Raw genomic sequence first — 15,752 nt, 5'->3', positions numbered from 1 at the left:
CTAGCAGTCCGTGTCCGACCTCCGAAGCGGGGGCGTGGCTAACATCGCATTGCCCCCTCCCTCCTTATTCCCCTGCCCCTCCCCGCTGTCACCAAGCCAGGGACACATGATGCAACCCGCCGCGGTTTCAGTAGCTTGATTGGTGGCCGCGCCCGGCGCCAGGCACAGGGATTGGACAAAGGAGGCTGTGACGAAAACTGGACACAGCCCTGTAAAGAAGGGAGGAGAGAAAGAAGGGGGGGGCCGAAGGGGAGGGGGTTGGGGAGGCGGGGTCCCGGCACTGTGCTCGCGCCCCTAGCGCGCCAGTCCCGGGGCTGCAGGGAGCGCAGCGCGCTCGGCCCGGGCCCCGGCCACCGGACGCCCTACCGGACACGACCCTCCCTGGAGCTTGGACAACTGCCCACCTCGGACACTGCACCGGACACTGCCCCCCACAGGGCTGGACACTACAACGGACACTACTTCCCAGCTCCGGACATTGCTCCCTCCTCCCCCACCCCCGCTTCCCCCCTCCCCCTCCGGGGGCCCAGACTCTGAGCCCCCCGCAGGCTCTAGCTAGCGACCCCTTGCACCCCAGAGCCAGACACCGCCTCCTCCCAGTCCCCCTCTGCCTTTCCCTCCTCCCTCCTCATCTTTCCCCCCGCCCGGGTCGGAACTCCGCCAGTTTCTCCGACCCCCTGCAGCTCGGCCCCGGCTGCCCGCACCCCCATCCCCCGGCTGCTCGCCCGGATGCCTCTCCCCGGGGGATTGTGGTGGCTCCTCTGCTGCCGTCGAGGCTTTACTCTTCTGCACCGGGACTACGGGGACGGCGAGCTTAGCGGGGACGGGGACGAAGACGAGGACGAGGAGACCTTTGAGCTACGGACCCCGAGTCCAGCGGGCGGCGGGAGGGTAAGTCCCGGGGGGTTTGAAGCCTTGTCTCAATCCCTCTCACTACAACCGGCCGTCACGCCTGATCCTGCTCCAGACTCCAGCCAAACGCCGTGCTCTTGTGGACTGGGGGCACGGGAGACGTTTTTGCCTGGGGGCCAGAAGCCCCCGAGAGCTCAAGCAGCAGCCCGCCTCGGGATGTGCCTGTGGGCCTCGCGCAGCACGCTGGGCGCTGTCCACCTGCTGGGGGCCCTGAGGCAGGGGAGGCGTCACGCCTGGCCCGACCTGGCCCAGCCTCTCCCTTCCCCGCTGGGCCCGCGTCCCATCCCGTCTCCTTCCGCCTCCGCCAGCGCCGAGGAATGTGGCGAGGCCGGCTGGGCGGCTCGGACACCTGGGTCCGCTCCGCTTCCAATTCTGGAGCGCTGAGCGCTGGGGCCAGATGCGGGAGTTCCCGCCGCAGGGACCTGGGCAAGGGGAAGCAGGCATCCTCAGACTGGGGTCCGTGGCGGGGACCCCATGGAGAGGGAGCTGGGGGCCACAACTCTCCGAGGGCCCCTCATCATTACCCTGACACTCAGGGCCTCCCTGGTGAGGCTCCTGGGGAATCCCTGAGGGAATGGTGAGGGACACTCGGCTCCCGGGTTTTGTCGAACCTCCCCGTGGCGAAACTGAGGCTCTATTGGTGTGGGAGACCATCATCCCCTGACGTCCCCTCTCTGATGCCCCTGCACGCCAGCAAGCAAACTCCGGGCAACCAGACTCGCGTGTGCTGTGGCCTGGGTCAGGCTCCCTTCCCCCGCTCAGGGGTCCCCAGCAGGCCCGGTGGCTCAGTGCCCGGGTGGGGCGGGCTGCGCCGCTGGGGCCGGCGCCAGCACCTGGCGGAGGCGGAGGGCGGATAAATATAGAGGGGGGGCGGGGAGGGAGGGAATCAGGGGACTGCGATTAGGGGAGTTGGTCTAAGAGAGGGGTCAGCACCTGCCCTTATGGTGGTGTGGCCGAGAGCCCCTCTCAGACCCTCCAGAAGATAAGAGGATCTGCGCCTCCCGAAGGCACAGGACCCAGGCGTCCCCAAGGTTCCAGCCTGAGCAGGGTCAGCTTTGTGAACCACTGCCATTGCCTCCCTCAAGCTCCACCTCCACCACCACCCCCCTCCTCGGAGCTTGGGGACAGGTGTCCCTGGCCCCCTTCCCCCACCTCCCCCTCCTGACTTTAGCTGCCTGGATGCAATGGGACTATGGCACAGTTCCCGCCTGACCTGGCTCCCGGTTGGGTTTTAGGCCTTTCTTAGACCCCAGTCTACAGTAGAAGTTCCAGGGCACAGGGGGTGGTAGAGGGAGGGCAAAATCCTGGACTGTACCTCCCATGGAGAGTATTCTTCAGCCTGGCCTGAGCCCCAGCAAAAGGACAGGGTCTTTACTTCCTACTGAGTTTCAGAGGTCCCTGTGGGAGGGTATAAGAAGCTCTTGGAGAAAGCCCTATACCGAAAGGGTCCCTCTTCCCTTCGTTCACCTCCGTGCCTACCGCCTGCCTGCCAGCCTGCCAGCCTGAACGCCCGCCAGCCAATGAAGGGAAAATGAGGAGGAGGGGGTGACTTCGACTGCCAGAGCAAGAAAGGACTTCATCCACCTCTCCCTCTTCACAGATTGGAAACCTAAGGCCCAAAGACTCGAAGGGGCTTGCCAGGGTTCCTCAGCAAGTTTGTAGATCCGAGTTAGCGGTTGAGCTGGTATTAGAACCCAGGTCTCCTGACTCTCTGCCCAGTGCTTTTTCTACTCTACCCCAACACTTGATTGCCTCTTTAAAGAATCACAGAGACCAGGCGAGAGTCTTGGTTTCTTAGCTTGGGCTGTTCTGTAGAGACTGGTGGAAGGGGCGAGCCCAGTGGCTTCAGCTCGCTCGGTCGCAGTCACAGTCACCATCCCACTCCTTGATTCCCCAATCCCCTGAGCAGCGCTGTCCTGGGCCAGAAGCCACTGGCATCCTGGGAGGAGGGTTCTTAGCCTGAGGGCCACCCTGCCTGTTTCCCCAGGGCCCCCTGGATGTGACGCTGACTCAGCCTGTGAGGAGCGGGCCAGTCTCAGACAGGTGAACTCAGCCCCTACGTCGCATGGTCTGGGACCCCCATCTTCACCGTCTTCCCTCCCGCGGTTGTGCAATAAGGGAAAGGCCTTAACGCCGGACGCTGTGGTTTGGCCGGGGTCCCGGGGGGCGGTCCGGCTGGGGGCGCGGGGAGGAAGGGGGGGGGTCCGGGCTATTTCTGGTGCGAGGTCAGAACGGCCCAGCGGTTCCCACAGCCTGGGGGAGGGGTGCCCAGCCCGGGGAGTAGGCACCCCTCGCGGTCTGGGGAGCCCTTAGAGAGGAGCCTCCTGGAGGCGGGGTGCAGGACCGGCAGGCTTGCCCAACCCTCGCTCCCCTCTTGCCCAGGCTGCAAAGCTGGGAGGAGACACGGAGCCTCATCCCGGAGAAGGGGCTGTCAGAAGACGACCCAGACGTCGTCGTGAAAGGTGGGGATCCACCTCATGCGCTCTAGAGGCCCCAATCCCAACCCTCCACGGGATAATGTCTTCTCCTGCTGATCCCCTTTCCCTCCTTCTCCCCGCAGGTTGGCTGTACCGCGAGCCCCGCGGAGGAGGGGCGCGGCCCTGGTTGCCCCCGCGCCGAGCCTGGTTCGTGCTCACCCGGGACTCCTTGGACCAGTTCAGCAGCAGCGGGAAGGGGGCGCGGCGCCTGGGGAGCCTCGTGCTCACCAGCCTGTGCTCGGTGACCGGCCCTGAGCGCAGGCCCAAGGAGACCGGTGAGACCTCATGGGGATTCTCCTACCTCCCTAGGTAGCTGCCCCAGCCAGCCCTGATTGATTGACCTCCGCGGCCTCTCTTTCCCCCAGGTCTGTGGTCAGTGACCGTGTCTGGCCGGAAGCATAGCGTCCGGCTCTGCTCGCCCCGCCAGGCTGAGGCAGAGCGCTGGGGGGTGGCGCTGCGCGAAGTGATAGCCTCCAAGGCGCCGCTGGAGACCCCCACCCAGCTGCTGCTCAGGGACATTCAGGTGCGAGGGAGGGAACTCCATGGAGAAAGAGGAGGGTGGTGGCCCCATAAACTTTCTGGGTTCATGGTGAGCCCCCTTCTCCATCACTTTGATCATTTCCATGGCCTCTAGGAGAGTTGTGGGGACCCGGAAGCTGTGGCCCTTATTTACAGACGGAACCCAATTCTGAGGCACACTAGTGGGGCCCTGTATGCCCCACTTCTGCCCCTGCCCTACGGAGTCAGTGCCCCAGGTGAGTGGTGCCATGGCCCAAGACCCTTGGATGGGGAATCTGAATGCCTCACCTGATAGGGATCTAGGAGTCCTCAGGGGGCCTACCCAGCCCCTCATTTTTCAAAGGATGAAGATGAAACCAGAAGCTGAGCAGACTGATACCCAAGGTAGAGGGGGAGGAAAGCCAGCACAGAAAGTAAAGGCTCCCTTTGACCACCTTCTCTGGATCTCATTCTGACTACTGATGTTCCTTCATGAGTTTTTACACCTTCTATTTTGTTCTTTCATTATACTCTCAACACCATGGCATACTGCCTTTACAAGTGGTGGGAAAGCCACCACCTTGGGAGAATGTGCTGACCTCATCTAGTTATACTTCTCCCCAAAAGGGAATAGTGACAGGCCCAGGTCCTCAAGCTAGAGGATAAAGGGGAGCTGGGAGAAGAACCCTGGTTTTCTGACTCGCGGTCCAACCTGTTTTCTGGCCCATGGTGATAGCTGTCAGTACCCAATTACAGAATCTGAAGGTTGACCCTGTGTCCTTATAGTCCATCCCTCCAAGTTACTAACTCAAAGTGCAGCCTTAGGGGATCTGGAGGGGGAGATTCCCGGGTGGCAGGGGTTGAATTTGGCTCTGTGGGGACGATTGCTTTCCCTTCACTCTTCCTGTCCTTCGCACTCTCCCCTCCTTGCCACCCCTGTCCCCTTACACTCCCTCTGACCTTCCCCTGGTTCACGCCTGCCTCCCAGGGCCCAGCTCTGTGTCCCCTCTCCAAACCGTCCCTCCGCCCCCGCCGTCCCGCAGGTCCGGGCTACGCTCCCTTGCGCGAGGAGGCGGTGCGGCTGTTCCTGGCACTGCAGGCCCTGGAGGGGGCGCGGCGCCCCGGGCCCCTGATGCAGGGTGTGCTCCAGACCTGCCGGGACCTGCCTGCGCTCCGAGACGAGCTCTTCCTGCAGCTGGCTAAGCAGACCTCGGGCCCCGCAGGCCCCCCCGGGCCTCCAGCTACCCAAGACCCTGCGGCCCTGCGGTACTGGCAGCTCCTCACTTGCATGAGCTGTACCTTCCGGCCTGGCGGACCTGTACGGGGGCACCTCCTGGGGCATCTGGAGAGGTGAGAGGGGAGGCGTGGGGGTAAGGCCAAGGCAAGGGAGCTAAGGGGCTGGGAAAGAATGGCAGGTCTTTCCAAAGGGTTTGGCAGATGGAGAACTTGGATCCAGACAAGGGAAGGGACTTGCTCCAAGGTCAGGGCTCTGCTAATATGCATAGTGCCTTTGTGGGAATTACAAGATCATACACCACTTGCGAGCGGAGGAATTACAAAAAGGCTCCCCACTTTGGGCAGCGGAATTATTAAAAGGCTGTTTTTCTCGGAGCTGATGCAGTCCAGCGCCAGGGCTTTTAGGTTGGAAAGAGGAATGCGGCTGGAGTTTGGATTTCAACCCGAAGGAGGATCATGGAAACTCTGGGAAGTGGGAGGGGGCAGTAAAGAGAAAGCTGCCAGGGGCCTTAGAAAGTAATTCTGCTCCATACAGAGCATCGGGGTAGATTCAGAAGATCTGGCCGCGCTGCCTTCAAGGAACTTAGAGTTGGAGGGGAGGGAATCGGCGAGGCAAAATAAACTATAAAGTAAGAAGGCAATAGGGAGGAGGTGAAGGAAAGCCCTCGGAGCACTGACTCTCCAGTTCTCCCTAACCCAGGACTGAGCAGGCGCTCCCGGACTCGGAACTGGCGGAATACGCGCGCTTCATACGAAAAGCGCTGGGCCGGACGCGCGGCCGGGAGCTGGTGCCCTCGCTGGCAGAGATTTCCGCGCTGAGCCGACGGCAGGAGTTGTTGTGCACCGTGCACTGTCCGGGGGCTGGTGCCTGCCCTGTGGCCATAGACTCCCACACCACGGCGGGAGACGTAAGACCACAGAGAAAACCCCTGAAACCTCAACCTTCCTCCCAGCTTCCCATGCCTGGCTCTCCTGGTGCCTGGGCCCTAGGTTTGCCCGAGTCTGAGAGTCATCAGTTGGGTAAAGGCTGTATGTGGCGGGACTAAGAGACCTGAAAGACCCCTCCAGTTAGACCCCTCCAGAAGTACTGGCAAGACCCCTGCGCGGTCTGGGTCTGACTTTCCTCTTATGTTCTCACCCCTCCAGGTTGCTCGAGAGCTGGTGGGGCGGCTGGGCTTGACCCGGAGCCGCAATGCATTCGCGCTGTACGAGCAGCGAGGGGCCCAGGAGCGAGCCCTGGCCGGGGGGACTCTCGTGGCCGACGTGCTCACCAGGTTTGAGAAGTAAATGTCCAGCCCCAGCCCTGCTCTCCGTTAGCCCATTCGCCTCTCGGCTTCGGTCAATCCCTAAGCAAACGTTTACCGAGCGCCTGCCACTTGCCCGGAACAGTAAATTTCACTGGTTCACAGACGGATTCTTGTCCGCCGGCGGTTTGCAGTCAGGCTTCAAGGCTCGCCTGCTCTGTTCATTCCGCCCGGGCCCCGCCCCAAACATCTGGCCCCGCCTCTTTCCCCTGGGCCCGCGCCTTGGGGGCCCCTGCTTCCCGGAAGCATCGCGGCCTTCTTTATTCTGCAGCTTGGCGGCGGAGGAAGCCGGGCTGGAGGATCCGCCGGACTCCAGCTGGAGACTGTGTCTGCGTCTTCACGGACCACTGCACCCTGAGGGGCTGTCCCCAGACGGTCACGAACTGCCCTTCCTCTTTGAGCAGGTGAGGATCTCCGGTATTCACGCCCAGCGAAGACCCGCGAGCCTGAACCCCTCCCTTTCTGGGCCATCGCATTTCGCCGTTATGGCAACCCCTGGGGAGGCGGTGCTCGAACCCAGACCTCAGGTTCCACACCCCGAGGTGTCTTCGCGACGGTACCCCGCCGCTCCCGCGCTGACGCCCCCTGCCTCCCCGTAGGCTCACGCTCTGCTGCTGCGCGGCCGGCCGGCCCTGCCCGACGACACGCTGCGCGCCCAGGCGGCGCTGCGCCTGCGGAGTCTGCACCGAGACTTCTCCCCGCGGGCGCCCCTGCCGCGCCTGGACCGCTTGCTGCCCACCCCGGCCCCGCCGCGTGAAGACCCTCCCCGCCCGGTGCCCAGGCCTCCCCGCTCCGCCGCCCTGCTGGCCGGGGCAATCTGGAGCCCGGGCCTGGCCAAGAGGCGGGCGGAGCGGGCCCGGCGCGGCGGGGCCGGCCGCCCGGCGGGAAGCGTGGCCCGCGAGGGAGGAGGTGGCGCCGGCACGGCGGCTGCTGTGCTGGGAGGCTGGAAGCGGCTACGGGGCATGGGCCGAGCTGAGGCCATGGCTGCCTACCTGGCTCTGGCGGCGCAGTGTCCAGGGTTCGGCGCTGCTCGGTATGACGTTCTGGAGCTGAGCACGGTGAGGGGGAGAAGGGAGAGGGGGACTCTGGCGGCCCGAGCCCCACACCTTTGCCCCAGAGCCACAGGCCCCCATCGTGGGTCACTTCACTCCCTACACCCAGCACAGCTGCCCATCTCAAACCCCAGGAGTCACTGGCCCTGGGGCCCTCACCTCTGTGGAGCTGTGGATTATAGGGGCGGACCAGGAAACTTCTTGCTCACAGCCATCTCCCCACACCAAAAATAATGTTGCAGGGTTCCCTCCTTCCACCCTGACTCTGCCTGTCTGTCCGCAGGAGCCTGGTGGGGGCGCTCCACAGAAGCTATGCCTGGGCCTGGGAGCCAAGGCCATGTCCCTCTCCCGACCGGGTGAGACACAGCCCGTTCACAGTGTCAGCTATGGCCGTGTGGCCGCCTGCCAACTAATGGGCCCCCACACCCTGGCGTTGAGGGTGGGAGAGAGCCAGCTCCTCCTGCAGAGTCCCCAGGTGAGTGGGAAGAGGGTGTAGAAGTAGGAAGGAAGGGAAAGGATGTCAAGAAACATTTATTAAGCATTGAGCATGGGCCAGGTACAGCTCTAGACCCTGGAGATCCAACAGCGATCAAAGACAAACAAGGAGCTTACATCAGAGCCAGCAATCAGACACTAAACAAGGAATCAAACACTTTTTTTTTTTTTCTAATTTTTTTGGCCACACCAGGCGGCATGCGGGATCTTAGTTCCCTGACCAGGGATGGAACCCATGCCCCCTGCAGTGGAAGTGTGGAGTCTCAGCCACTGGACAGCCAGGGAAGTCCCCTCAAAGACTATTTAAAACAGTGACAAATGCTATGAAGGAAAGGGTAGTGAGACAGGAAGTGATTGGAGGGGGCCATAGCATTAGGTAGGACGGTCAGGAAAAGATACGCCACAACAGTGACACTTAAGCTAGCCAAAGGAAGATCTGGGGGCACAGCATTCCAGGTGGAGGAACTTGCAAGTGCAAAGGCCCTGAGTTGAGAATAACCTTAGGATATTAGAGGAGCAGAAAGAAGCAAGTGTGATTGGCACATTGTGAGTGAGGGAGAGCGATGAGGAGGAAGGAAAGATTGTAGGGGGCAGCTCATGTAAGGCCTTGGGAAGGAGCCTGGGTGGAGGATGAGAAAAAGGAGAACCCAGTGGCCCCTTGTGTACTCTGACCTCTGCCCTCCCTTAGGTGGAAGAGATCATGCAGCTGGTGAATGCCTACTTGGCCAACCCCTCCCCTGAGAGGCCCAGCAGTAGTCCTCCTCCATGCCAAGACCTGCCAGACACCTCCCCTCCCAGCCAGCACCCGGGCCTGGACGAGCCCCAGGGACAGTCTGGCTGTTTGGGGCAGCTGCAGGACTGAGCTTGCCAAGAGGTCACGACCTCCCTCTTGCCTCCATCCTGGACTTGGACTGCTCTGCGATTTCAGGGAACCATGGACCCTTTTGGCCCTGCAGGGACAGGGCACACCCCACACCCAAGGGCTGCAATGGGTGCAGACAATTTTCTAGTTTGTTTCTTAATTTATTTGTAGAAGAGAAGACACACAAAAAAATTCCTTATTTACACAAACCCTTCCTGTGGGAGTGTTGTCAGTGGGATAAGTTGGAGCCCCAGAGCTCAGAGCTCCACCTCCGGGGACGCCCACACTCTGGGCTTTTACCAGCACTGAGGGGAGCCTGAACACCACAGGGCTCCACCCTCCGTGATCTTCTGGATTTAACCTCCTCCTGGCCGGTATGCTGCCCTAGGGTGGTGGGTGGGGCAGGCAAGAGGACAGTTTTGGAAGCTGGCAATTACTCATCCTTCTTCCACTGAGTGGCATAGGGGTGGCCTCTTGGCATCCCTGAGGCCCGAGGACAGTGAGTCATCAGGACTGGCACTACCCAGTCCTACCCTGGTGTCCAGCTTCTGGGTCTTGGTTGGGTCCATCTTTAGTGTGCCTACTGCTTTGGGACTGGAACAGAAGAAGCTTGGGGCAGGATCAGACCCAAGAACTTCTCTGGCACAGATAAAGAATTTATCAGGATGGGCTCAGCCCTACTTTCATCAGATTGGGCTGAATTGGATTGATTCTTGAGGATCTAATCGCCTTGTGCCTGGGAATATAGTCTTGGCTTTCTTGACCTACTCAGGATGCTGCAGGCCGTCCTTCAGTAGCCTCTACAGCCTCTGCCCTGAGTGGAGGAGGCTGGGGCAATATGGGCAATACTGACCCACCCTGGGGCAGGAGCTTAGGCACTGAGGAGACGGCAGACATCAGTAATCCTCTGTAGTCTTGAGAGTAGGACTGGCTCCAGTAGAACAGCTTGGTTCTAGGCAAGGGATGCTCATGGAAACAGTGGACATACAAAGACCGGGACTAAGCTAGAGCAGGTAAAGGCCACCCTACCAACACATGCCTGGGAACTGTGAGGCACCATGGAGATCCTTTTATCGTCCCCCATATTCATAGACCAAGGCCTGACTATATTCACAATGAAGCTTTATTACTTTATTAGAGCTAAATAAGCATACCAAGGGTCAGGCATGGAAGGGAGGAAGCAGGGCCAACTCCTGGGCTGGAGAAGAACCTAGAAAGGTTGTTGGTGAGGGGAATTTGGACCAGAGGCACCAGGCATGATGGGGGCTGTGCTTACTGTCCAGGGGGTGCAGTGGGGAGGAAGTCACTGCTCCTGGGTGCCCCAGGAGATGTAGTCTGGCCGCGTGGCTGCATGGTACTCGTCAATAAGCTCCTGCACGACCTCCCTGGACCTGTCCAGCTCGTCAAAGTTCTCCTTGAAGATGTCCTCCTTGCGGAACTGCTCCAGGAAGGCCTCCCGCTTCCGCAGCTTGTCGTACTGCTGGCAGGAACTTTCAAAGAGCTGCAAGAGATAGAAATCTCCAGGAGCCAGTGCAAGACAAGGGGTTGGAATGGATCTGGGGGAGAATGAGGAAGGTGGCTAGTGGAAGAGAGTGGCCAAAGAAGACCAGGAGGCTAGGCTCACCGAGGAGATGCTGGTGTGGTTGGCCATCATGAGCCCGCTGACCCTGTGGGCAGAAGGCAGGTAGGGCGACTTCCTGGACAGGGCCACCTGGATGCTGGCTGGGCCCCAGGGGATGAAGTTGGCCAACTTCCGTTCCCGGATCCTCTGCAGGCTCTTGTGGACCTGAGGTGGGCACAGGAGTGGTGGTGGTAGCCTCTCCTCTACCCCTGTGGGCTCTGGGGGTAGAACGAAGGGGCCTCACCTACCTGGGTAGGGTCCACCTCCCCCTGGATGATGTTGAGGATGGCGATGTAGCAGTGGTTGGTCTGGCGATCCCGGCCCGTGGACACCATCACGTTCTTGGGCTGCAGCAGCCTCCTCATGACGTCCAGGACCGTGGTCTTCCTCACGCTGGCCACCTGAGGGGAGAGTGGCCACAGGGCAGGCCAGCACTCAGGGCACAGTCGAGACACGCACGGACAGAGAGCAGTAGGCAACACACGTCCCCATCAGACTCGGGGTAGTTTGGCCTCTCTGGGGAGTGTCCTTAGATTCAGGTCCACCCTGAGCCTCTGCTGTGGGATCGGGGATCTCAGTCCTCCCGAGCTCAGCAAGCTCACGCCCTTGTGCAGGAGCACCAGCAGACCCCGTACAGCGCGGGCCCTGCGGGGAGCCACAGGCAGAGGGAAGAGGAGAGCAAGTCAGCCAGGAAGTCGCCCAGCCTGTGCCAGTCCCTGAGCGCAGGGCCTCTGGGGGCTGCACGGGGCAGCTCCGGGTGCAGCAGGGAAAAGAGAAAGGCTAGGCAGGGCCTGCTGGGCCTGAGGGCTGCTCTTACCGACTGGTCCGTGGTGAGGGGTGTGTAGCCAGTCATGAGGAAGTGGAGCCGTGGTGTGGGAATGAGCGAGGCGATGAGGCCGATGAGGTCGTTGTTCATGTAGCCGGGGTAGCGCAGGGTGGTGGTGCTGGCCGACATGATGGTGGACACCTGGGGACAGGGGTGCTGTGTCAAGGGCCTTATCCTGGGAGGCCTCCCTTCCCCAGATGGCACTCCGGCAAGGCGGGGTTCCAATCCAAAAGAGTCTAGGAGTGAGGGCTCACCAGCTGGTTGATCTGAGAGAAGGATGGGTTCTGGATGTGCAGGCGGTCTGTGGCGATCCGGTTCAGGGCTGTGTTGTCCAGCACCACCTGGGGAGACAGAAGAGGGTCACGGCACCTTTTTGAGGAGAAAGGGGGCAGAGAAATAAGTAATTTGCTTAGTCCCCCTCTAAACTCCAAAACTAGGAAGAACTCCAAAACTAGGAAGTAGGTGTGCTAATTTAAAGGGCAAGTACTGTCTCTGGGGCATCAGGAGACACGTTTCTACCACCCAGTGCATTAAACAAATATTTGATTGTCCAACATGTGCCAGGCATGGTGCCTAGAGAAACTATGGAGAGTAAAACAGGCATGGTCTTCCCCCTCACCACATCTATAGTCTAGAGGAGGGAGACCGACATTAAATATAAAACAACAGCAAAGTACAGTTATAGCCTGAAATATGCACAAAGGAATTTGACCTTGTCTCGGGGGTCAGGGAAGGTTTTGCTAAGAAAGTGACCCTTGGGCTGAGAATGTAAGCATGAGTAGGCATTAAACAGGCTAAGTGGCGTGGCTTCCCTGGTGGCACAGTGGTTAAGAATCTGCCTGCCAATGCAGGGAACACGGGTTCGAGCCCTGGTCCAGGAAGATCCCACATGCCGTAGAGCAACTAAGCCCGTAAGCCACAGCTACTGAGCCCGCGTGCCACAACTACTGAAGCTCGCACGCCTAGAGCCTGTGCTCTGCAACAAGAGAAGCCACCACAATAAGAAGCCCACACACCTCAACGAAGAGTAGCCCCGCTTGATGCAACTAGAGAAAGCCCGTGCGCAGCAATGAAGACTCAATGCAGCCCAAAATAAAATTAATTAATTAAAAAAAAAAAAAGAGGCTAAGTGGAGACACGTGGGGTGGGGGGGTGTTATTCACTTTGCTGAGAGTCTTGCTGCCTAAAGGGACTATAAGAAACTTGGTCAGGTCCTTATTTCATAATTAGGTCCACCAGGTACGGCTTCGTTGGTCCTCTGTTCTCTGGGCAAGGGCTTGGGAAGGGCAGGGTGTAGGTGTCTCTCTGGTTTGGGGAGGTCGACCAAAGCCCCCACTCCCTCCTCGCATGCTCACCACACAGTCTGCATTCTGGGTCAGCCTCTTGAGCGTGAGCAGTGAGTTGTAGGGCTGGACCACCACATCGCTCATTTCATCCTGGTTGGGAAACACTGAGTATGTCTGCACCAGCTTCTTGGGGTACCTGGGGGTGAGGAAGAGGGAAAGGGGAAGGTGACATAGTAAATTGGAAGGACTCCCATCACTGCCCATCTCTATCTTCTCTAGGGATAACAGGGGCCATTCCTTTCCAAGTGCCACCAACATCTTATACAAAAGGGGTGAGGGCAGAACTGAGTCTTCAGAGCCCAGAAGCCAAAAAGGATAAGCCTAAAGCATCAAACCTCGTAGGTCCCCTTCTCCCCCTAGGCACACCCGCCTCCTGGGAGTTACTGCTTCCAAGATGTTCCCTGGGTGGCCAGGCTCTGTTCCTACCTATGACTCAAAGGTGGTAGTGGTAGGCCTTCCAGCCCGAAAGAAAAAAGCGATAAAAAGGAAAGACATTACCCAGGGAAACAGGGCTAATGCCCTCTCCCCAAACACAGGCTTACCTGTCATTCAGTCGCTCTAAGAGGTAGGAACCCAGGCCAGAACCGGTGCCCCCAGCGATGGAATGACACAGCACGAAGCCCTGCAAGGGAGGGATGGAGAGGCAGTCTCCAGGGATCTGGCGGAGAGGCTTCAGGCTTGTGTCATTCCCCACTCCCAACACGCTCATGTGTCAAGGCTTCCTCTATGTCCATCCAGACTGAGGCTCCTTGAGATGGAAGGAACTGATGCCATCCAGATTAGGATCTCCTTGAGGACAAGGACTGTACCTTATTTACCTATCTCACATCTGATACTCAGTGGAAGAGTTCTGAATTGAATTGCCCCCATCACACATCTGATCAGGCTATCTCCTGACCTTTCCCCAGCACTTTTCAGCTTCCTCCCCACCCCCACCCCCCAGGGGGGCAGCCTCACCTCTAGGCTGTCACTTCCATCTGCTTCTCGGTCTATGATGTCAAAGATGTCTTCATGGATTTTCTCACCCTGTATAGAGACATGAGGAGGGAGGATGAGGATGAAGTTTCTGGAGAGCATCTCTTTTCAGCACCAATAATTCTACTCTCGGACACTGCTGCCACCTCAAACAGAGGGCTATGGCCCTCCCCCCAGAAATGCTACTTTGCAAATGGTTTGCACAAAGTTTGCATAAACCTCTCTCTGGCTGTCCCTCTTATCAGGGTAATCCCCTTGTCTCTTATTTATTGTCAGTGTGGGCAAATCCCCAGACTGCTTGTTCCTGCGTTGCCCCAGAAAGGGAACATCAAGAATCTCTGGGATGGCCACCTGGATACCTGGGAGAATCCGCTGGCCCAGTTGTTGCCAGCTCCTCCTCCATGCTCTGACAGGTAGATGTTCTCTGGGTTGTAGAGCTTGGCATAGGGGGAATTGAGGATGGAATGGATCACCCGCGGCTCCAGGTCCAGCAGCACCGCCCTGGGGATGTAGTGCTCATCGTCTGCCTGTCAAGGGGAGTCCAGGATCGGGCCCAGTAAGCTCGGGCCCACCCAGTCCTCCAGTCCTCCCAACTCTGGCTCCTGCCTGCCCTCCCTCTTCAAGCCAGCCGCCCTGGCTCCTTTGCCCAGCAGGTTTCCCAGTACCAAGCCCTTCGTTTCAGGCCCCATGGGCCATTGCCAACCCTGGCTAAGTCGCTGGGGGCACCTGGTAGAAAAAGACGTCCTTGCGGTCAGTGCCTTCGGTGGCGAACTCCTCCACGATGCCCTCGGGGCTGATACCATGCTCGGCGCACAGCTGTTTCCAGAACTCGAACCCAACTAGGGGGGGAGAGGAGAGACGCCTGGATCTGCTAGAGCCGTAAGGCCTCAGGAGCCCAGGGTGAGGCTCAGAGGCTGTCACACTCAGAGGGTGGGCCCAAGAGTCTGGGAGCCGTGACAGCCGGGGGCTGGAGGCAGGGCTCTCGGTCTGGGGTCCGGGACTTGGTTCATCATGCGCAGTAGGGCAGGGGGTTCATGGAAGGGAAAGGGGGGGCTGGAGGATGCGAAGCACTCGGGTGGGACCCGAAGGGGCAGAACCGGAGACTGGCTGGGCCCGGCGATCGTTCGCTCACTCTGGTTGCCGCACTGGCCCAGTTGCAGGGTGATGATCTCCCGGGGCATCGCTTTTCAGACGAGGGCGCGCCAGCCCGTCCGGGCCAAGCGGGAGTCACGGCAGGGACTAATGCCTGGCAGCCGGACGCGCAGGACGTGGGGAGCGCGCGCTCTCTTCGGCTTTTGACGCGGATGCTCAGTCTGCGCGTGTGCAGTGCGGGCCTCCCCTCGGCCGGCGGCCGCGGAGCCCAACCTGGGCATCTTCTCCCCCACAGCAGTTGCAGCTGGAATTCCGCACAGGCGCAGAGTGAGGCCACGCCCCCTCCTGCCCACCAACCCCAGCTCCGCGTCTGCGTAGTGAGACTTGCCAGGCCGCGGGGTAGCGACTCGGTGTGGGGGAGGGGAGGGGAGGGGAGGGGAGGGGAGGGGCGGGCGATCCAGGTGTCTGGAGTCAGCCGCGCTTTACAGGTAGGTGAGCGGCTATGCCCGCTCGGCTAGATAGAGGAGCTGGATTCAAGCCAATTTTCTTCTTTTAAGTTTCTATTTTTAAATTAAATGTACCTAACAAAATTTACCATTTTAACCATTTTTAACTACAATTCTGTGGGATTAAGTACATACACATTCTGCAACTGTCACCACCATTCATCTCGAGAACTGTCACCTTCCCAAGCTGAAACTGTACCCCTTGAACAGTAACCCCGCCCCCATCGCCATTCTACTTTCTGTCTCTATGAATTTGACTAAGTAACTCATATAAGTTGAATCACACCGTTTTGTGCTTTTGTGTCTGTCTAATTTCATTTAGCATAATGTCATCAAGGTTAGTCCATGTTACAGAATTTTATTCCTTGTTAAGGCTGTATAATATTCTGTTGTATGCATATACCACATTTTTAAAAAACATCTTTATTGGAGTATAATTGCTTTACAATGGTGTGTTAGTTTCTGCTTTATAACAAAGTGAATCAGTTATACATATACATATGTTCCCATATCTCTTCCCTCTTGCATCTCCCTCCCTCCCACCCTCCCT

At 59.2% G+C, this 15,752-nt stretch overlaps 2 protein-coding genes across 5 annotated transcripts; one reads left to right on the top strand and one right to left on the bottom strand.

The window, feature by feature from the left end:
• Positions 1 to 271: 271 nt before the first annotated feature.
• PLEKHH3 (pleckstrin homology, MyTH4 and FERM domain containing H3) lies at positions 272 to 9,045 on the top strand. Of its 4 annotated transcripts, none has more exons than XR_009499651.1 (13): positions 272 to 891; positions 2,900 to 2,955; positions 3,295 to 3,374; positions 3,473 to 3,664; positions 3,755 to 3,912; positions 4,024 to 4,144; positions 4,931 to 5,237; positions 5,824 to 6,031; positions 6,270 to 6,397; positions 6,699 to 6,831; positions 7,027 to 7,460; positions 7,763 to 7,954; positions 8,663 to 8,750. XR_009499651.1 is itself a non-coding variant. In XM_059907977.1 (13 exons), exons 1-13 carry the CDS (start codon positions 730 to 732, stop codon positions 8,834 to 8,836), a joined length of 2,370 nt encoding a protein of 789 aa, XP_059763960.1. In that variant the 5' UTR covers positions 272 to 729; the 3' UTR covers positions 8,837 to 9,045. The 4 variants fall into 4 exon arrangements, 2 of the variants coding, with proteins under 2 accessions (XP_059763960.1, XP_059763959.1); XR_009499650.1 differs by having other exon boundaries at positions 6,270 to 6,406; XM_059907977.1 differs by having other exon boundaries at positions 7,027 to 7,485; positions 8,663 to 9,045.
• Positions 9,046 to 9,941: 896 nt separating this feature from the next.
• On the bottom strand, positions 9,942 to 15,006 carry LOC132355495 (tubulin gamma-2 chain). Its single transcript, XM_059907887.1, has 11 exons — positions 14,737 to 15,006; positions 14,331 to 14,443; positions 13,964 to 14,131; positions 13,587 to 13,655; positions 13,172 to 13,251; positions 12,639 to 12,765; positions 11,538 to 11,624; positions 11,275 to 11,424; positions 10,706 to 10,858; positions 10,461 to 10,622; positions 9,942 to 10,337 (listed from the first exon to the last, which is right to left on the bottom strand). The coding sequence occupies exons 1-11, from the start codon at positions 14,783 to 14,785 to the stop codon at positions 10,140 to 10,142; spliced, it is 1,356 nt and encodes a 451-aa protein (XP_059763870.1). The 5' UTR covers positions 14,786 to 15,006; the 3' UTR covers positions 9,942 to 10,139.
• Between the last annotated feature and the right edge of the window lie 746 nt (positions 15,007 to 15,752).

This window comes from Balaenoptera ricei, chromosome 20, assembly GCF_028023285.1.
Source record: "Balaenoptera ricei isolate mBalRic1 chromosome 20, mBalRic1.hap2, whole genome shotgun sequence".
NCBI lineage: Eukaryota > Metazoa > Chordata > Mammalia > Artiodactyla > Balaenopteridae > Balaenoptera > Balaenoptera ricei.
The sequence above is the reverse complement of the archived record's forward strand: the minus strand, read 5'-3'. Positions and strand labels throughout refer to the sequence as shown.